The sequence below is a fragment of the Hippoglossus stenolepis genome, chromosome 23 (genome assembly GCF_022539355.2).
Source record: "Hippoglossus stenolepis isolate QCI-W04-F060 chromosome 23, HSTE1.2, whole genome shotgun sequence".
Lineage (NCBI taxonomy): Eukaryota > Metazoa > Chordata > Actinopteri > Pleuronectiformes > Pleuronectidae > Hippoglossus > Hippoglossus stenolepis.
Window position 1 is genome coordinate 9,369,604 of NC_061505.1, and position 22,418 is coordinate 9,392,021.

Consider the following 22,418-nt stretch of genomic DNA (forward strand, 5'->3'; position numbering starts at 1 on the left):
CACACACACACGGGGCCCTGTGCTGTGCTTTTTAATGACGCCGTTTGATCTGCCACCCGGGGCCAGGCTACTGCTCGCTCGTTCCCACGCAGCAGTAGGGTGAGGTGGGATGAGGTGCGACGGAGGGTCCGACCGTTTGCTCAAGAACCCCATACATGCCAATGCCAAAGGACACACAGGTTTGTAAACACACACCGCCTGGACTTACATGAGCGTGCAAGCCTACACAGGCATACGCTACCCACAATCCCACATGAACCTCAAACCCCAAACACCTCTTAACACGTCAACTGCTTTTACAGCCAGTAGCAAGGTTTGCCTGACCAAAAGAATTCTGGGCAAGCAAAGAGAAATGGCAGCTGCTGATACCACGGAACGTAGTCCTCTGTGTTTACAACGCGGTGCAGGGAGGCGGGGGACTGTCACTTTGAGTTTGAGGTTTTGACAGCCTTATGCTTCTCAGTCTGGTTCTCTTGTACCAGTGCAGATGGATTCATGGTAGAGGACATCTCAGACTACATCTCGGTTGTGACCTCAAGCGTGATCTTTCCCGCTTGGTCAGTGTGTCTTTGGAAATTCGCAGTGGCTCTTCCTGCCACAGCTGGTGGCTCCCGCTGAAGCACCCCTCAGTGACCGGCTACCTTTTACCGAGTGAGCGATACTTTCCGGGAACTGTAAAATACAGGAATGCAGTGAAGTCACCCTGCAGCTATTTCCCAGTCTATAAATGTGACAGCATTTCTATATGGAAAACATACCCTCCTCCTTTCTCATATTTTTTTCTCAAATCCATTTGTAATTGGCCACTTTGCCCAGAGCTTTAATCTTGAAGCCCACTGGGTGAGCTTTAAGTCCAACCAACTGGGTGACTTTGGCACCAGGATGAAAAGATGGAGAGGTCCAGAGGGCGAGTTCCAGTCTTAAGCCAAGATGATGAGCAGTGGGAATTCAACCAAGGCGCAGAATGCTATCACAGAAACCAGCTATTAAAAGTGACACGTACTTTGGCACGGGACATTGATTGTTATACTCTGATGTGAAGTGTGAAGATACATGACCGGGCCTTCACTGAATATCACTTCCCTATTGTCACTAATGAATTAAAGATTCAGGCTCATGCGGCCGTCTAGACATCCTTAGGAGGTGGATGTGCAAGTGATCACAGTTGACCCCTCACAAAACATACGCATTCTTGTTACAGCCCTTGGGAAACAAAGCGATTGATGAGATTTACTCACACTATTAGGGACGCCGTCTGGATTTATTTGGCAGAACAGCTGCGAGTAGCAGAAAATGATTCTCCTTCCCTCCCTTGAATCTTAAAGACATGATGTGGCGCTTTAATGGAAACCAGTCCACCCCCAGTAAGGAGTTTACTTTGGATAGTGTTTGAGCAAAGGCTTACAAATTGACCATGAAATGCTTCCATTTATCTGACAGTCAATGAGTCTCTAACCTGAAAATGCACACATTCAATCTACTGTATATGACTGAGCCTTATTACAGGGCAGAAACCTGAGTCCCCTACCTAAAAATATTTAGATCCCTGGTTCTCATATTAGAAATATTGTATATATATATATTTTAATTCTTTATATTTGTATAACAAGCTGATGTGAAGCTTGTGTACTGTTTACCAGGTTAACTATCTTAATTTAGTGTGTTACCATAGTACAGAGTAAATAAATTGTAATTCATTGAGAAAGTTACCATATTATTCCTGAGTCATAGAATATTATAGCAGGTTATACTAGTGCAGTGCCCGTTGTTAACATGTCTGTTTGAAATGGGCTGTTTGTTTGGCCTGTGGTGATGCTGGGTTAGGGTTGCTTACGTTGTTGAGCCGCTGCTCCAGAGCGCTGGTCGCCTGTTTATCCAAAATCTATGAATATTAAACATATTGCATGTACAAATCGCACCAAATTCAGCACTGCACTTCACCGGGCCTTTAACAATGCACATGCCAAGTGAGGAGCTGATGAGATGAATGGTTCTTGAGATATGTGAGCCACATACAGATTTCTGGAATTATTAGATGGATAGATAAAAGTCATGAAAATGTGTCCAAGACATATGCACGTTTTCTGCTTATGTACCTCACATCAGCAGTGTGAAGTGGCTGTAGCCATTAGCCTTAAAAATATTGCACCACTTTATATTGCACAAAAATTGCCCCCTGTGTTACTGTGTGTATGCAACAGGTGTGGAAAGCCTTACTTGGAGCTGAGGCATCGTCGCAGGGAGTACGAGGCTCCTCCTCCACAGGTGCGGGAACACTCACTCCACGAGCCCCAGGCATCCCACAGCGTGTCTCTGTCTTCTTCCGAGCGGGCCGTCCGTGAGCTCTACACAACAGAGGAAGAGACACGGCTTGAGGAAGAAAGGAGGCACACGGTTTATGCGAACTGTCATGGGCGGTATGGGCATGTCCAGTTTCACATTATAACTCTTTCCCTCTGTGCTAGTTGAGATAAAACACACCGCGCAGTGACACAAATGCCATTTACAGCAGGCTATGTGTTAGACTACCTGTCTAAACAGTTGTACAAGGACCCACTCACACATGTAACATGTTGAAAGTGAGTTATTTTTCTCAAAGGGCTTTGGGAATATTCCTAAATCATCTCCAATTTATACGAGTTGTTGCCTCCTCCTGCAAAGCTAATCCAAACTCAGCCTTTTCAAACTATTTAATGAGAGCGCACAAAAAAAGCACCACTGCCGGTAAGAGCCTGAATTCCAAAGAACTGCTGAAAACAAAACAGCAGTGCATGTGACAGGATAAGACACATGGCCAGGGGAAGTAATCAAAAGCTCCCCACTTTTGCCCCTCGTGCATATTTCAGTTGTCTGAGTCATCCCGTATAATTATGAAATGTTAGTCCTCTCTTAAGCTCTGGGCCTTCACATTTGTTCCCCTCTCTGTTAATTGCATCATGCTGTATTTGGCAGCGGAGGCACGGACGTTACTGCGGCGTCCAAAATCAATATTATGAGAAGATTAATTTTTCGCTTGCAAGGGCAATGTGCACCTCAGATGTAGAGTGACAGCCAAAAAAAAGGAAGATCCTCTCCAAAAGCCTCCATCTCTCGCGCTCCTCAAGGTCCTATTGTATTTTGAGTGCCGGTTCAACTGTACTGGACTCACCTTGCTCTAGGGAAGATGTTTATTTGCAAGGCCGGCACTGTCATGTGATGTCGATCATCTACAGTATGTGGCAGTATGTGAGGTGTATTTATTTCTCTTGGTTCTGCTCGGGCAGCCTCTTCTCGGTGTTCTTCGCGGAGCTGATTGAATGAAGTTAGAGAGCTGCACTGTCTAAACACGGGGGGACGTGAAAATGAGAGTACATTGCTTTTGCTGTCAACGAGGTATTCTACTCAGAAGCTGCCAGCGAGAATGAAGTGCAGGAAAAAATTGGTTGTCTCACTGCTGAATGGATGAAAACCTGCAAAATGGAAAAAAATATTTAAAAAAGACTTGGAACTAATACTTGGACAGATCACCCACCTCCTATATTATGACCTGTAGACCTATACTAGACTATGCTCTGATCACAATGAATAGGAAAGGGACTATGACAACTTACATGAAACACCTGCTGTAAAAAGATTTGTGCTCACTGAGCTGAAGGTCCAGAATCTGCTTTTGAGATACACAGCCTGGAGATTTTAGAGGGAAAACTCAGGGAGTGCCCAGTTATTCTGACCTCTTTGGCCCCTTTTACCAGGAAAAATGGCATTGTGCTTTGTCTACAAAGACGAATGGATCTTCTAGAGCAGCCATTCCCAAACTTAAGAATGCCGCGGCCCAATTTGAAAACTGAAAAATGTGTGCGGCCCACCCACACCTTTAATCACAACTATATGATCCACACACAGGACTAGAATCAACTATTACATACATATTATTCATTTTATAGCTAAAATAATTGTATATGAACGTAGGCATATGCAGTGCAAATCCAATAACATCCACATTTAAGCGTAACAATTTGCAAAGCAACCAATGTAAAAAAACATGAAGTGCAAATAGTGGATTGTTAAAAATATATTCTTGCTGTTTGTATAACAGAGCACAACAAGAATATCAGGGAGAAGAAAAACACATTTGAGGCATAACCAAATATATTTAAGGCGTTTTTTTGTGGTAATCAACGCTTACTTACAAATCTGAAACTTTTTTATCTATTTATTTTCTGATGACCTCTCACGGCCCACCTGCAGTGGCTTCACGGCCCACCAGGGGGCCGCGGCCCACACTTTGGGAATGACTGTTCTAGAGGAAAGCAAATACAAGGTAATAACACTGCTCTGATTATTTTCTTTGGGTCACGGTAGCAAAAACACCCACGCCATTTACGCTGCAGAGAGGTGGGTGCACATTATTACAAGTGTGCGGGGACCGATGTGAATGGCTGTCAGTGGCGATGACGCCTGAGGAACAGCAGAGGGGGAACGGCAAAACCCAAACACGCTGCCAATGGACCATGCAGCCAAACACATCGGCAGTGGCGCGACGGGCCAGCTATTCCAATGTTTGGATCAACGGTAAATAAACACAGGGCTGTGCTCTGGGCAGCCAGTTAGAACGCCACCTTTAATTTCTCCTTTGAAAAGTCATCAGTGAATTTTGCACTCAATTACAGCTGGAGGCATTACAAGGCTGGTGAGGAAGGAGGAGGGCCAGTCGAATGGAGGGATGGAGATGAGGAGGTTGTTTGGCCAACTGCGCTGCCATTGTTCTGCGCTAGTCAAAGGGCAGTCCTGCTGGGATTTGGCTCCAATAATCCAAAGGCTCAGATATCCTCTTGGAGGCTCCCTAAGCCTCCATCACAACACATCCCACCTCTTCTGTTCTGATCCCTCCAGGGTTTTATTTGCATTGTATGGAGGGAGCAGGCCCCGCTTTAATATCAAGATCCCCTCACCATTTCCACATCAAAGCATGTATATTTAGACCTATTGGTTCTCTGGCTTAGTTAATATGAGAAAAACAGAGCTAATGCATCACCACAGACGGCCCCCTGGCTGTCACCCACCCCATGTTTTCACATCCAGTGGAATTGAGGAAATGAATATATGATATAAAGACCACTGACCTCCAGCTTATGTGCTATTCTGATGGACGGATTCTATTTAAGTCACCTGTCAGCAGCTGAGACGCTGGGACATTTTCCTTGAAGATGGAAAAGTCCTCGACAGGGGAAAAGAAACCTGACTCCCGTGCCTTCATTTGCAGACTGTGTCAATATACATACGATGGCCATTTCAGTCAGCAAGACATACGATATTTGCACATCTGCTGAATCTCTTGTCGTCTGCTGCGTGCTGCACGGCACGGCGCTGCGCTCGCTGTCGTGCCGCAAGGCAGTCAGTGCAATGTAACAGGGAGAGCTCACCCTCTGTAAGTCACATTAATAACTGCCCTGTTAAGGGCCCTGTTAAAGCTTCTGCTGATGGGAGTCATATAACCATACTGCATACTGTAATACAGTAAAGAAACCCACTATAACACATGCTTTCTGAATGCTTTACTATTGGAAGATGATTCATAATGAAATAAAGGACAACAGACAAAAGTATCACTAGACAAATTGAATATTTACAGGATGAAAATGGAAAAAAGTACAAATATTACTGTACCAGTATAAGAAGAGCCGTCACCAGTAGCTTGCAAGATGAAAAATCTTGCTCCATGCTTTTTAAAGTGTGTGAGCCTGTCACTCCAATTCTGCTCAAGTGTTATTTGTGTGTGTGTATGTATGTATGTATATGAGCCTGATGTGTGATGCCCTCCTCTCTGGGTCACTCTGTGTGTCCCGACTGCCGGTCGTCTCCTCTCTGACTTGCTCCCGTTCTTCCTTAGGAGTAATTTGGAGAAGCTGAGGGGAGGGAGGAGGACTGGGAGAGAGAGTGAGTGTGTGAGTGTGTGAGTGTGTTTTAGTCTGTACGATGTGTGAATGTGGGGGGAGTAATCCGGGGTATCAGAGCCCCGCGAGTCCTCAGGTCTGGCACACTAGCCAATCAATAAATAGGCCTTGGTCAAGCACGCTAGTACAAACAAGGAGCTGGGCCAACTGCAACTTCACAATTTTGTGTGCGTGCGTATGTGTGTGTGTGCATTTCAGAAAGTCATAGAGAGGGAATAACGGCAGGCCGACAACTGTAAACCAATTTTCTTCCCCCTTTGATTCTTTCCATTTATTCTCCTAATATCTCAAATTCTCTTTCCCTATTTTTTCCACCCCACTTGCCATTCTCTCGTTCTCTATCACTTCGTGCTCCTGCTTCTCATTTCTTTTTTAGCTCTGGACGGCTTCTCTCCGTCTTTTGCCAGCTCTCTGTTTTTAAAAAGTCCCCAAAAAAATCTCAGTCACACTATGGCAAACAAAACGCTGACCCCAAAGATACTTCAGAACAAAAACGATAGTTATTCGAGAGCAAATAACGTCACGTCCGGTTTCCTGACTGTGTTTTGCTTTGCAAGGAGTTAGACGTGAGAGCCCCATGTAAAATCAGATGACATAGTGTGGTCACTGAAGGTATCAGAAAAGACTTTCAGTCGTGGTGGCTTTTTTTTCGATCCCTTTATGACCTAAAGGTCTACTTCAATAGATCCTTTCATAACATCTGGCAGTTTGAGCCAGTGAACATTCGCACAGTGGAGGTGGGGAACAAGCCAGGTGTCCCCTGGAGGGACAATTCCACTGGTTATAGAGGAAAAACAACTGTTCGAACGGACAGCTCTTGGCACAGAGGGAATACACTGCACACTGAGCAGCTTTCAGTTTGCACTTTTGCATTGGCAAGGCACGAAAAACAAAAGCTGAAAGAGAGAGGTACAAAAAAGAAAAAGAAATGGAGCAGTCCAAGTTAGTGCCAACTCACTGGTTCCCCCCTTGATGTGTCTCACAAGGTAGTAAGGCCATCACTCAGGCATTCACCCCTGACGTTCCAAAGACAATAAAAACTCTGTGCCCTTCAAATCAAGACTTCAAATCCGCCTCCCAATCAAACACCACATCTAAAACCACAAAATTGCTATCAATTAAGGCTGCGAGGAATGTGCTGCACTCCAGAGCAAACAGTCAGCACGCTTAATCACAACATCGCAGTGGTTGTCTCGACACTTAACCAGTACACACACACAGATGCACAGACACACACACATACAAGTTGTAATGTTTTAATGTGAAGTCTTAACTCACTACTGACAGTCTATAGGACTTGGCTTGTTTGATTTGTTTGTTGGGGAATGTCAGTACATCCTGTAAATTATCTAACTCACACACACACACACACACACACACACACACACACACACACACACACACACACACACACACACACACACACACACACACACACACACACACACACACACACACACACACACACACACACACACACACCTTTGCAGGACATTGCATTGACTTACATTGATTTCCTGGAGACTTACTTTATAGTTAACCTTAACTATAGTCACTAATGATCTAACCTCAACCCTTAAGCAAAACCTTAACTTAACCCAACATGTCTCTTCCTTAAGAATTTAATGATTTACATTATTGGGACTTTCTTTTTGTCCCCATAAGGAACACAAATCCCCATAATGTGACTGTTTTGATAGATTTAGGTCCCCACAACATAAGTAACACATGGACCACAAACACACACACAATTATCTACTACACTACATTTTGTGGTGCCAGCGGGGAAAGACGTTGACATGTGCATGTTTTCTCAGGCTGACAGAGAAATCCCACCACGGTGCACCCTTAATCCATAACCTTCTGATATTTGCTTTCACAAGAAATCCTTCTCATATTTATAAATGTACGACTACAGAAAATAAACCGCAGCATCGGAGATGTGCCCCGAAGTTTAAAACCAAACACCCGAGGAGGAAATTAATGTGTCTGACTGACACTCACTTGGAGCCAGATCTCTACCACAACACTGGTGGAGGTGTCTCCTCAAAGTTGAAACAATAATCCCTGAAGACGGTGATATAGTCCATTGTTGTTTTACAGAATAGGAAGGTGGGGCTATCAGGTTGCATAAGGGAAGCATGCAAATGGATGAGGGAACTGATTGTCCGTATAAGGATAACTACATCACAACTTGGGTCCCATCGCTGTGCCATCATACTATAACTGTCAATTATGATAATGGTAAGGAAGGGGCAGGATAAGCAGGCAGGTTGTAAACATCGGGAACCATGCAAGGCAGCTGGATGTTTCAATCAGCATCTGATGAGGGAGGAACCATTAGCAACTGCAGGCGTGTCATAGGAATGATGACAGGGTTGGTGCAGTATCAAGTATATAAGAAATGCAGTGTATTCTTCACGGAAACATTTTTTTATCTGCTCCGGCCTGGTGTCGGCAGCCATGATAGGCGGTGATGGTTCATCCAATCACCTGTGGAGTACTTTTTGAGAGCGCCTGCCTTTTTCTAAAGACCTAGCAAAGCCTTTCCAGATGTGTAACAAATCATCTGGTTAAGACAAACCAACAGTTTGACTAGATTACCTCAGGGTGTCTCTGAACCAGTGCCTACCTACAGTGACTCATCTTTGAAACAGGAAGGTTATCTTTTAGTTATTTGTCCGTGTAATGTCAAAGTAATAATCCCTTCAAAATAAATCTAATCTGGAGATTTGTTAAGAAATCAATAAGATATTTTGAAGCCAATGAATGATTGTGTGTCTCGCCCATTGACTGTATATAAATATGGACGACATGTCTCCACTGTCCAGAAATGAAGCCAACATATCCTAGGTGTGAACCCTGCCATCTTGTGCCAATTACGTAATTTGGAGACAGAGTCTGAGCAGCAGTGATTGATGGCTTAGAGCTCAACTGTCAAACATGACACTTCGCCCCCTTTTATAGCATCAAACATCTAATGAAAAAACAAAGTTACCAGGCGAATGAAACGCTGGACATGCATCAATGTTATAAGAACTACTGAAAAAGACATGGAGGAGGCTGGGTTTATGACATATACTGCAGCCAGCCACCAGGGGGGTGATCAGGACACTTTGGCATCACTTTTGGGGACCCGTCTCATTGTCCATCTTTATATATATATGGCCCCCTGAACATTTCAGCACATATATTGGTTAGAGATTTCTTAAGGCGTTATCTCATGTGATTACCTTGCCCCCACACCACCATTATTTTTGGGTTATTTCTTTATTTTAATTGCTTTGTGTCAGTTTTCACAAGAGAATCACTCACCTGCCTCACCTGAAGTATCTGTAGGGCAATACTCATTTACGGCAGTAGGAGGCAGTGGCGGCTTTGGTATGCAGCGACTGGGGCTGTAAATCTCCGTTTACAAGGAAGTCCAGTCGTAAAGCATAAGACAGTCACGATAGCGGCATAAGAAATCGATATTCATCCGAGACTGTATTGGAAATTAATTTGAAGCAGACAACACAGCATTGTGTTCTACCGAGCTAAAAGCTACAAAACATCAAGAGGCAATCGAACTCTTCCTGTTGAGATGATTTATTTATACAGGAGGGGAGGTTGCCGACTGAACGGGCCAATCAACAGCCTAACTCCCACATTAGCCCACACAAAAACATTTTTCAGTCCAAATCGAAATGGTACATAAAAAGAAATTAGCCTTCAACTGAAGACCACAGTGTAGAAAGCTCCACCACAACTCTAAATTACCGCAGTCAAATTGCCAGTTATTTCAACGGAACGAGTTGCTGATCCTTATGAGGAGAGACTGATGCAAGTTAAAGTTTCCTGTTTGCACTTGGCTTAATGATGGAAACCCGACCGACCGATATCCCTGCAAGTCTGCAAAACATATACCATCATTGTTTCTATCATCACTCTCTGTAGGATGAAATGACCCTGGAGAAGTTCCCCCGAGCAAAAATAAAACAAATGTGAAACCGAATGTGTTTTCTGGGTCTTGTACAGAGACACCACGTAGGCTTCCCGAGCAGCAGAGGTTTAAACCGATCCTTTTTTCTTCTCCTCCGTGGCAGAATAAAGGGTCAAATTAAAAGATTGCTTTATTATGAGGTGATGACCTGACTTAACAGGCCCGTGAGTCCTCATAGCGAGAGACAAGTGAAGCTAAGGTTACCAGGGAATGACATTAAGTTACACTAAGAGCCCAAACCCTTGGCTCCCACGAGAAGACTTAAATGATCCAGGCGGGATAATGGTAGCCTCCCACCGCCTCCGCAAACGACGCATGTGCTCCAGGCATGATTTACACCAAAGCCATTGTTTAAAAAGCTTTCTGGGCCACAATATAAAATGTTTTACCAGGACAGGGGTTTTACGACCTGCAGCTGAAAATCAACCACATGTCCCTGTCGCGCCAAAACCAGAGGATTAAACTAAAGATGTAATTTCCCGACAATCAGCTAAAACCAATTTGAGCCAGATGGGAGGTGAAGTGCACAGCGGCGATTCAAAGTTGGCTCGATTACAGCATGAGCTCTGAAATACTCCCTACATATTTTCTTCTTTGTCTTTCATCAGCACCATTAAAAAAAAATTCTCTTCTTTCTCTTATTTCCTTCTTTTTATCTCTTATTTCATTTGTTTCCACATGAGGCCAACTTTCGTGATTATTTACTATTATTCAGTACTTGATATAGAACGGAGGTCAATTGGAATATTGAGTCCTGCAAGCGATAGCAATATTTGGTTTCAGTATTTGGTGGTAATCTGAAGATGACAGATTTACAGACCCATAAATTCACCTACTGCAGATACTGCATCATGGTTAAGGTGGGACAGAGAACAGTGCTGCATTCAAGGCCATTTTAGGGATAAATAATGTGCTCGAGGGAAAGACTAACGCCAGTTTGGCCTCGAGCGGACCCATCTCTGCTGGCATGGAGTCCAGTAGACCCTCTGACTGCAACTCCCCGAACAGCTCTGCAGAGGAAGACATTCGTTCTGCCTGGATATTGGCCCCGGAACTTTGACCAGCATGAATGAAAACAAAATGATTTGTTGTTCAGGATAGCACGGAGCAAAAGCATCCAGCGAGGTTGGGTTGGGTGGCTTCAGAATGCATTCATTTAATTTAGTCATTCATGAAAGAATTTATAGATTTATTTTACATCTGCTCCAAAAACAGGCAAGAAATATAAATAGTATATGTTCAATGTTTTAAAGGTTGGGTTGTTGAACTCCTTTTCATGTCCCGATAGCCATCAATAAATAATGTCACCGTAAAAATACATTTACCTGTTACCCAGACTGAGATGATTGGCTGGCATACCTGTCTGTCAATAACCTACCATCCTTACCATGCTCTCACTGCGCATGACCGGAGTCTTCAGCCAGAGAGGCTTACACCACTGAAGAGGAGACGATAGCCAGATATGTGTGAGTGGGTCAGTGAAAAGTCAGCTTCTAACAGTTTTCAGACAGTTCATGTGTTTTGGGGACGTATCTCTAAACCCACATGTGTGCAGTTTGTATGAGCTACGGCCGATCTGCTTACTTTAACAAGACCAAGAGCCCACTGTCATGATAGTCGTTCTGTGACACAGTGGTGCTTTAAGGGGTATGCTCACATCAGCATGATAACTAATGTTTTTACTTTGAAAAAAAACCCAAAAGCTGTGACGCAATATTCTATAATAACTTACCGTACTCTTTATAGTGGCATTTTGAATAAGCCAGTAACCACAATCTGATCCCACAAGAGCCTCTAAAAGTCCACATGCAGCCCTCAGCACAGAGGACGAATGTGGCAGGTAATTAAGAATCAGCACTGACATTTACTGCTTCCTGAAACTGCGTTCATACGTTCTCACAGCACCAAGCCTTTCCCACTAGCACATCCAGGAAAGCTCATATGTTTTAGCAGCTTTCAGGCCAACTCCATCAGGGTCCCACTCCACCAACACTCCCCCCAGCTCATGCCTCTCCCCCCAACTCAACCATGGCCACTGTGGCGTTTTAAGGAGGTTACGACAGGAGGGGATGGGCATAAATTAGCTGTGTAAAGCCGCTGGAGTCGGCTATACTGGTTCGCCAAGGTGGGCTGGAAGGAAACGGGGAGCGTGGGATCCGCATCCAGATCTGTGCAGACGCTGAAGCACCTCAGGTTATTTATGGACTCAAGCTTGACTGATCCCCGATTACCATATCACCTGGATATCATAGCTTTTCAGAAGAGTTTAGGTTCATTCAACTATACTGAATTTTCTGAAAACTCAATCAAATGATTAAATGTATTACACTCAATAGTTGGTTACTTTCCCACTGCCTTGAGTAGCATTTTACTGTCTCACAGCTCTTCTTTTTTCAGATCACAACTTTCTTGTTTTGGTTCACTATTGCTAGGGCTGTCACTATTTCTTAGAAATTTCAAACATTCATTCAAACATGGGGGAAAGTTCATATTCAAACTGTAATTAACTGTTGGATTTCTAAATATAAAGTCTAGAAGCGCATCAGACCCAGGGGAGGGGAACTCACTATGAGCTTGACCTATTGCACGCCCTCCTGAAGTAAAGTAAGTCAGTAATAGTTGTTGTTTTGCTATGAAAATGGAGGACACTTGCAAGTGAAGCCATCCTGAGTGGACATGACCACAGACGAGCGGATCAACGTCAAATGATCAACCTTGGTATTTGAAATAGATTCGAACAAATGACACATTAAGTCAAATTTGCTCATACTTAATTTTTGGAAAAAGTGACAACCTTACCAAGCAAGAAACCAGGAAACCAACTGAAAGTTTGTGAATTAACAAAAGAAAACATATTGCTGTAGGTTGGGTGACATCTTCTCCCTCTCGTCCCGTGAAACTGAACAGAGGACGTCACCGCTTCATCTGGGGCTGTTCACATTCGACACGCATCCTGGCCCTTGTCATCCCTCCTTCCTGTCTGAGTGAATAATTTGTTTTGGTTTCCTCGTCCATTTCAAAATAAATCACTCTGATGTTACATGCATTGCTGTTCCACTGCTTTGGGGGAAGCATGGGTTGCGTTTTTGTAGCTCAAAAAGAACTCGAGCTCCCGCGGAGAGCAGCTTCTATCTGTTGACCAGTTAGTGGTGGTAAAAATCGGTTAACATGAGTATCTGGAAGTAACAGCTTGCTGTGGTTTATCTGAGGCTACATCCATACTACTACATGCGTTTTCAAGCCAAAATGATTCCTGTCCACACAAGACTTTTGGCTCCAGAACATGCGTCATTGTTTCCTAGACGGGCAGAAACAGCATCTCTGTTTCTGCCCGTCCAGGGAGCACGAAGTTTTCAAACTAAAACATAGCCAGCAGCGTTTTAGAACGTACTACGTTTTAGCGTCTCTAAAACTCCCGAGTAGTGTGGACGCCAGGCTTAAACGTAGCAAACGAAAAACTGAGATGGTGCTCCTCTCACAGCTCTTTAAGTGGTGACTCAGACTTTTGTTTGGAGAACAACACAGCAATGTTCACTTTATGCAGTGTTCTTTTCTTTTATATACTTCTAGTGCAATACCTTTGAGCCCCAGGGATTCTCTGAGTTTGACAGGAATTAAAACTTGTCACAACTCAAAGCTCAGAATTTGGCAGCACGTTTGAGAATGACTGAACAGCTCAGCCACTGTGACGGCAATCAAAGTTTGGATTACAACCAAATCCTTCCTCTCTGCCCTTATAGCAACTTAAAACAGGCTCTTCTTCACATCACTGGACATTTTTTTCTTCATTGAGAAGTTTGATAACTCAATCCTCCCCGTTAAAGAAATGTAGTTTAGTCCATGTTAGTTAGGACCAGCTACAGTTGATGAACACAAACCCAGGACAGCTTGTTCCCGGGGCTGTCTGGGAAATGTTGAGTTATGACGGAAAAATAATGCAGCCGCTTGCAGCAGCCATTTACAGTAATCAAAACTGTGAAACCAAAGATTTTTGGCTGCAACAGCCTCCATCAGGATTGCACAACTGTAAATATGACATGTGCGATCATGTCAGGATCCACAGCAGCTTATAAAATGACCAGTTACAAGGGGAAATTAGTGCCAAAAATTAAATCACCACGGTTGGTGCTCAAAAACTTGGAAAATGCTGCAAATATCGAAAAGCAAACGGACAATTTGAGTGAAGAGACATAGCCGGGACTGAGAGAAACTCGGGTCAGAGCTGTAAAGCAGACGTACTCGAAGGGCAGACATGAAACAGACTCTCTCGTTAACCTCGTTTATAATTGAGAAAACGAGACACAACGGTTCCCCCGGCATCATCTACGAGCGCAGACACCGTGCAGCGACTCCAAATAAAAAGGCACCTGGTTTGTCTCAGTGGCTTATTAAGCGTGATGTGCGAGCGCAGAGCATTTACACTCAAAGTGAGCTGAAGCTTTTCAGGGCGCAGGAAGACGTGTCTGATCCCCTGTGTGTGCTGCACGCAGCTTAGGTTTCAGTTTTTAACCCCAAAATTGAGTCACATCGGGACCATGTGTTTTTCATCGCTGAAAATGTATTGTGTGTTGTCTTTGGCTCCGAGACGATAACAGAAAGTGATAGTAATATGATAAAGGTGGTCGTAGGAGGCCTTAACCCTCGGAGCGTCCCTCTGAAATCTGACATTTTTCACTCGGTTAAATGATGATGCAATAACGGGGGAGAGCACAGGGGCGTGTGTGCTTCAGTTCCTTGTTGTGACCTGCACCTGACCTACAAACATGGAAATGATTTAAGAAGAAATGGATGACACCTCCAGCACATTGTTCCAATTCCCTTTGACAAACACAGAAATTCACTGAATCTTTTACATGCACAGAATCTGATTTTCAGCTTAATACCTCTCAGGCTATTAGTCTCTGTTCTGACTGTTGTTCCAATTTGAGACACTCACTTTATGATCTGAGAAAAATGCCTCAAACCACAGTCGTTTATGCTCCTTGCAAATTATTCCGATTTCCCTGATCACTGCCTGCACGCTGGAGGTCTCAGAGAGAGGAAGCAAAATAAATCACATTTTAATGATCAAGATTAAGTGGAAACATGGGCCCACGATGAGGCTCAGTACGAAAATGACCTTTAGAAAGAATTTCAATTATGTGTAGAAAAGATTTGCTTGCGGAAAAAAGAGAAAAAGTGGAATTGTGTAAAATCACTCCACACACTCCAATTTGAAACTCTGAAGACGTTTTCAAAAGAAAAAGAAGGTTTTGTCTCATCAGGCTGTTTATTATTTAATACCTCCACCAAGGAGGTTTTCAACCCTGTCCTTTTATTGTCGGTTTGTTTTTATGTTTGTTTGTATGCAAGATTACACAAAAACGACACAAAGGATGCCGTGTAGGTCCAGGAGGAATCCCAAAACATTTTGGTGCAGATCTGGATCAAGTGGCAGATCCAGGATTTTTTTCCCCCCCACTTTCTTTAACATTGTGAGATAAAGAATAATTCATGGATTTTGATGAAATCAGGCATGTTCAGGGGATTGTGAACTTTCTTGCAGCTTGATTGAAATGAAGGGGACTGATGATTTGTCCTGTGTTGTACCTGATGATTACCTATTTTATCCAGTTTATTTTTGTCTCCACCTGGTGTTTATATTACATAAGAGAAATTCCTGTTTTATCACAAATGTTTTGAACTGCTTTAATGTTGAGCAAATTTGTAGCAGTTTCTGCATGAATTGTACCATATAAATTAAAAACTCCCAAAAACAATGAACAAAAACAAGAAAAAGAAGTCTTTTGAGTGTCTGACTACAGCTTCTCGGCAGAAAAATGTGTGAATGTGTGTTTCACTCACCACTTGAAGTTCACACACTGAAGATACACATGTGCACACACAGATTTTAAATTTAGCCCCATTGTAGGTTGTAAAATCAGCACTAAAAATATTAAAATCCCAATGACGCCCTTTTTTGATTCCATACAGGGCACATCATCTCTTGTGCACCTCTGTCCAGATCCTGCCATGGTGCTGGGAGTGCTGATAATCCTTTCACTTCAGCACACTACCTGGGTCCTGCGTCGGCCTGCCACAGTGCAGCTCTGCGATCGAGCATTCCTCACCCATATGCTCCTGTAATCAGCTGAGGATGCAGCCATAAAAGCTAAAAGGCACAGGGAGCCCGAGCATCGAAGTATTAACACAAATATTGAAAAGATAATGAAGTAACGCAGAGACACAAACAGAGAAACAGCGACAGAGACACCCTGAAAGAGACGAAAGGTTGGGAAAGAAGCCCATGACTCAGTTTAGCCACATTTCATTTCCCTCTTTGAGCCTCTCTCTCTGTCACACTGTCACTCCATCAAGTCGTCTTTTTCTCTTTCCATCCCTCGTGTGTGAAACTCACTGGATTGCGTTTCAGCTCAGCCCATCTTAAGCTATAGAGCAGATCTATATGGAAAAGAGCCCTCACACGCCTTCGGAAATATTGCCCAAGGAACACGTAGGGTTTTCTGACCAAAGCCTAAAGATAAACACGACTTAAAAGTGCCCATCCTTCCTGCCACATTTCCCACTCAGACTCCTGCCCGACAGCGAAGAGGAGCCTTGAGACTCCTCTGGAAGACAAACAAGACAGGAGGCTGTTGTAGCAACGCAACACACCAAGCTGCAGGGAACTCACTGTCCAAGAAGTATGACCGCAAGATAATGGCAAAAGAAAAGAGCTGACATCACTGCTCTGGATGTAACCGTGATGATCGACGCTGCCAAGTGAACGCTGCGCTGAGAGCAGCGTGGAGAAATCAGTCATCTGTTTAAGAGATATTAGGTCTGTCCTCACTAAGTAGCGACATAACTTTAAGGTTATTTTCTGATTTTTTTACACTTTGGTAACATGATTCATGCAAGTGGTATTAAAGATATAATATGTATGTCTAAAAACAACTACACCTATGTTATATATTTTGTTGTTGTACTTGCATCATCCAAAATGTTTCCAACAATGTTCAAACCCAGAGAAATCCACAATTTTATTCACGGTAACAGGATGTTCCATTTTAGTCGTCTTTCAATTGGATCATATCCACTATACCCGAAACTTTGTCCATCTCTTTAAAGCATGGTCATTTTTTGTGTGTGTGTGTGTGTGTGTGTGTGTGTGTGTGTGTGTGTGTGTGTGTGTGTGTGTGTGTGTGTGTGTGTGTGTGTGTGTGTGTGTGTACCATCACTCCTTCAAAGTAAAAGCTAGATTATATTGCAGAAGTCACGCCTTAGGTTATGTTCCTTTATAGCGCTGAAATGAGGAAATTACATCACATTTCTCTTTCAGTTTACGAACCAAAATCAACCGCCCGTGGAAAGTGACATCACGTGTCCTCCTTTAACGTTAGTGTCAAGTTGTGCAGGTGATGGAGAGGGAGAGGAAACATTTGGATGCATGGCTGGAGAGTAACTGCACAGGAAAGGAGCTGCGATGGGTCAGTGCAACCCCATCCCCACATAAAAAAAAAAAACTCGACCCTGTTTTCCCAGAAGCTTTGGGGCTTACAGCTGTCTAAACATGCTACTGTAGTGAACTACAAGTGAGGAGAGGTGAGGACGAAGAGGAGGAGAGGACGAAGACGAGTACGAGGAGACCAGACGTGTATGCATCTTTTAGGCCTATGTCATTTTTTATTACAACAGAGACTTAGCACAACTCACCAAAGAACAGACAAAAACCAACACAACACCAAAATCACACTAAAACAAAATTAGACCGATAATTACAAAATTATCAACAGTCCCAACAACCTAATTCTGTAACGGAAAAAAACCCATAAATAAATAGATAAATACATTTATATTTTTTTAGTTAAATAAAAATGTAATTCCATCCAATTCAGAAGCCTAAATATTCTGTGACATTGGACATGAGTTAGAGATGCGGAACATGTGCACTTTAGGTATTCAACCACACTTTTCATCCTCGACAGCTGCACAAACCTTCCTCTCAACACCTGAAATAATGGGTTTTTGCGGCCTTTAAAGCTCAAGAGCAGCATCTTGTGTCTGAGCGACAACACTGCAAGTCATTTACAGGCTTATTGCTAAACAGCCTCCTCCATTCATTTCACAGGGAGCATCATCATAAGCTCAAAAACAAAAGTAGAGTCATGTAATGGCTGCAAAATGTGGCATACGAGACGTTGGGCTAATCTAACAGCCATTACACAGAGGTCAGAGTCATAGAAATGTCTTCCAGCAATCAGTAAAACGTTAAGTCATGACTTGTTCGCAGCAGCAGCAGGAGAACAGAGCATAATTCCCAGAGCTTCGAATATCAGCTCCAGCTCTAAGTTGCCCCCCCCGTCAGTACATGCACAGAGAGGATACCTGCAGTATGATCGGTGTGTGGGGTGGTTTCAGCCTTCTCAAGTGGGCCAGAGGTTTACACAAACTGAAAATAAGAGGGTGTTAAAATAAATCCTCTCTCCCACCCATGGACCCATAGCAGACGTGGCTATATATCACTCACACACACTATATGTACACATTTTAAATCACATAGCACGTATAGACAAAACATTTTTTTCTCTTTCTGGCGTATCTTTATCAAATTCTTGCAAGAGAAGCAGCCAGTGTGTGTGTGTGTGTGTGTGTATGTGTGCGCGAGTGCGTGTGTGCCAGACAGGAGCCGCAGGCTGAGCTCATCTAGCAGGGCTTCACTCTACGCCTCCCTCTAATTGGTGTCTCTTTGCCTCGAGGAGACGTGCAATTGAGGGCAAAATAGCGCCAGCCTTTAAAATCGCTCTCCCTCATCCGCCGCGCTCCCCTCCCTCCCTCACCTCCCATCATCGACGGCGTCCCAGCGAGAGACGGAGGAGAGGAGAGACGCTCCTCCGCCGTACTCCAACTCCCCCTATCATTAACCCAGTGAGGTCATTCAGAAAAACTGATGCTGCTCATTTGCTTGCGGTTCAACCTGTAAAAACCAGAGGCGCCACAAATCATAACCCAACAGTATACAGCATATTCTTCACTTAGAGGAAATAAAACTGTGTCTAATATTTGCAGAGGTCAGTGGGAATTCGCTGAAAGAGATGTCTGTCCTCTTTTCTTAAATCTGTTCCAATAAGTTGGAAATGAACAACTTATTGGAGATGAGCTCCCGCTTACTTCCCGCACAATATTAATTATTTCTTCAGTGATCGAATGATTGATGGCTTCATATTGTTGCCGCAGATATTCACATTTGGCTCCACACTGATGCGAAGATTAATACTATAAATCACAGACACAGACTCTCTTTACAGACACCCCGTATAACAACACAATGCAGAGATTTCATCAGGGGAGGGACAAAGGAAGAGTTGTCTTAAGTCAACTAACACCCTGGCTCCCGGCCCGTGGACCCCAGACAATGTTTTCATCGCGGGACCTTCATCATTTCGCGATCGGCTCATAAATCTGGACGCTTCAATATTCCGCTGGGTCACTTTCATTGGGAGTGTGGTCGGGATTCAGATATTTGTATGCACATAGTGAGAGAACACGCGTCCTATAGCGCCACATGCTACTCAAGCACTTACAGATAGATGAGCTTTTTTGATTTTAGTAAGAGGTCTTTGCCCTGTTTCCTTTTCCTACTGTTTGAAGCAAATATAATTTTTAAAAAAAATACTTAACAGGCAACAGCAAGGTGAGGCATGGTTTCTAAAGCTGGTCAATCAGGTGGAAAAGAAAAAAGAAAAAACACACACTAACATTAAAATCCTGCTTCTTTAAAATGTTTTTGGCCTCGACTACTTCACATATTAGCTTCTTCAAACTCAGCGTACGGTGCATGCATCTGGGAAGCATCATCGGAATTAATCCCACGTTGCCGGATGAACAGAAAAGGTTTTCCCTCGATTCAGAGAACGGGGGGCAGCACTCACAATCAGCCCAAGAGCATTTAGTAAAACCCAAGCATCTGCACTCAGGGGGCACGACCAATAATTGAGCTTCAACTACACACAACTAGTCATACAAGTAAGAGGGTATAACATGAATGATTCATGGAAGACTGTAAGGCCACGTCATCGAAAACAAGTCGTCTCGGCATGTTTCCGGAGGGGAGAAAAAAAAGGTTTTCTAATAAAGGCATATTGCTGATTAAGAGCATTGAATCCTTCAAACACATCATGTCCATTACTCATCAGTGCTGCTGGGAATTGTGCGAGAGGTCATTATTATACCATTTGCTCTTAAAGTTTCCTTTGGATACTTGAGTTTCTTGTTTGATTGCAAAACTGCAGCCAAAATAAAAAAAGAATACAGTGCACAAACAGAAGTTAGTAAGCAGTAAGGCATCTAGCAAATAGGCCTTCATCGGCTCTTTTGGTAACGCTAACAAGTAATTCACCGGCAGAACCACCAGGTCGTACATTTGTGTTCTCACTTACAGCCCCTCCGGAAACCTCCGGGAAAAAGTCCAGATTTCAGTGCATGTCAGAAATCAGCTTTGGGAGCCTACATTTAATGTCACAATCTACAAAATAACAGCTTTTAAAACATTTTAATTTGGGTTTATTCAAAAAAATTGAGCTATATGAAATTCAACTCAATATATAGTCCATGCCTTAAAAATTACTGGAAAGTCTGCAGTGTGTTCCTGTTCCAAACATTCTTCACAAGCACACTGCTGCTTTATGCCCTGCACAAGGTTAGTGTGTATGTTCAGTAAAATATTTTAATGGAGAGAAAGTGACTCAAATGAATCTTCGCAGACGACCTACAGAGATCTGTTCATTATGCTAATTTGAAGTCAAAGGCTTACCTCTGTGTTGTGTAAAGCTTCGTCTAAGTACGCCTTCTAGTGTTGCAAGCGCTGTTCACTTCTCAGCTTGGAAGAGTGTCAGAGCAATTTTTCAATTTTGTGGTTTGTGAACAGATTACATTCTCTCCCAGGGCTCCCTGAGAGCGAGGAACTTTCTGTGAACGTGCACGCATGTGTGCGTGTGTGTTTGTGGCCCTGCTGTAGGTCCGTGCTCATGCACTTCATGGTCTTGATTTTCTCATGTTTGCGCTCGCATTACTTACAATGTCTGCAGCGATGGCTTCTCAGCATGCACCAGAGCAAGACCACCACTTTCAGACCTTCTTCCAATATATTCTAAGTCCTGCGCAGCCAGAGGTGCCGAGTTTAGTGCCGGCCTATAAGAACTTTAAAACCCCCAAAAAATCAAGAAAACACAACTCAGACAAGCCCCGCTGCTTTAAGCTCTGACGAGTATAAATTACATTCTGGAAGGATGGCTTTTGCTTTCATCCAAAACGACTTGCTGAGTGAGGTGAAGGATGTAGTTGATAATGCAGCAAAATCTGAAAAGAAATGCCCAGAGGGGTGAATATGAAAATCCAGATCATTACAACCTTATGTAAAAAAAAAAATATACAACTGGACTCAGAAAACTGTCTGAGTTGTTGGCACATATTTGAAATGAGAAAGAAAAGAGAACTTACATGGATGATGACACCACAAAATCCATGTTGCAGATATATTTATAATGCCCTCGTTTGTGCTGCAGATGGATGCAACTGGAGATCCAGAGAGGACTTTATTTACGATTGTGGCTTTGACTCATTTTTATTGAAACAGTGCACAGACAGTAATTCAGTAATTTAGGCTACAAGTAATGATTATTGCCAAGGAGGTTGTTTCCATCTGCGTCTGTTTGTTAGTTTTTGTTGTTTGTCAGCAGGATTATGCAATTACTGAAGTGATTTGCACTAATGGATGAGTCATGGAAAGAACCCATTGAATTTTGGTGCGGATCTGGTTAAAGGGACGGATTCTCAGGATATATATGAATTATATACGGCTCTTGATTTTTTAAGAATCATATGTTTGGTGCTGACATCTATGAGTTTGCACAATTTGGTGGGGATCCACATAATCCAGATCTGGTTTGGCCTTGGCTCTACTGATTGTTTTCATTATTGATTCATATTTCTTTTCTCAATTCACTGATTATTTGTCTTGGTCTATGAAATATCAAAAGTTTGTCAAGAGTGCAAAGTAATACTTTTACAATAATATTGCTCATTTTCACTGACCAAGATTTGTTTTTAACGACCTTTAAGAAGTTGGAGGCGGCAAATCTTTACGTGTTTACTCCAAACGACTCAAGCAATTAATTGATCCTCACAGATGTTGCCAAATTATTTTCTCATGTAAACTCCACACAGAAAGACCCCGGCCAAACCGGGATTCGAACCAGGTACCTTCTTACCGTTTCCTCAGATAAGGACTAACACAAGACCTCAAGGATGAACATGCAGTTCCAGGAATCAACTAAATCCTAGCAAACCAGCAAACCAGTTGTACAGAAAGCAGAGCAGGACGCGGTCTTCCAGATAGGACAGCTGGGAGATGTGTATGTTTGTTCTGCTACTGTTCCGTACATGCCCAGCCACCACCACACACAGCCATTAGAGCCCACATTAAAGAGAGGGATCCGTTTTGAGTTGCACCTTTCCCACTGTTT

General features: G+C 43.2%; 1 protein-coding gene across 4 annotated transcripts in view; it reads right to left on the bottom strand.

The window, feature by feature from the left end:
• The window catches only part of LOC118102613 (ADAMTS-like protein 1), a 95,022-nt gene that overhangs the window by 32,506 nt on the left and 40,098 nt on the right, over nt 1-22,418 (bottom strand). For 3 of the 4 annotated variants that reach the window (XM_035148923.2, XM_035148922.2, XM_035148925.2), the window contains exon 3: nt 2,218-2,345. In XM_035148923.2, the coding sequence (XP_035004814.2) occupies nt 2,218-2,345 (128 nt within the window). Of the gene's footprint in view, nt 1-2,217; nt 2,346-5,646; nt 5,922-22,418 lie in introns of those variants that run through there. The other variant, XM_035148924.2, reaches the window with a different exon arrangement.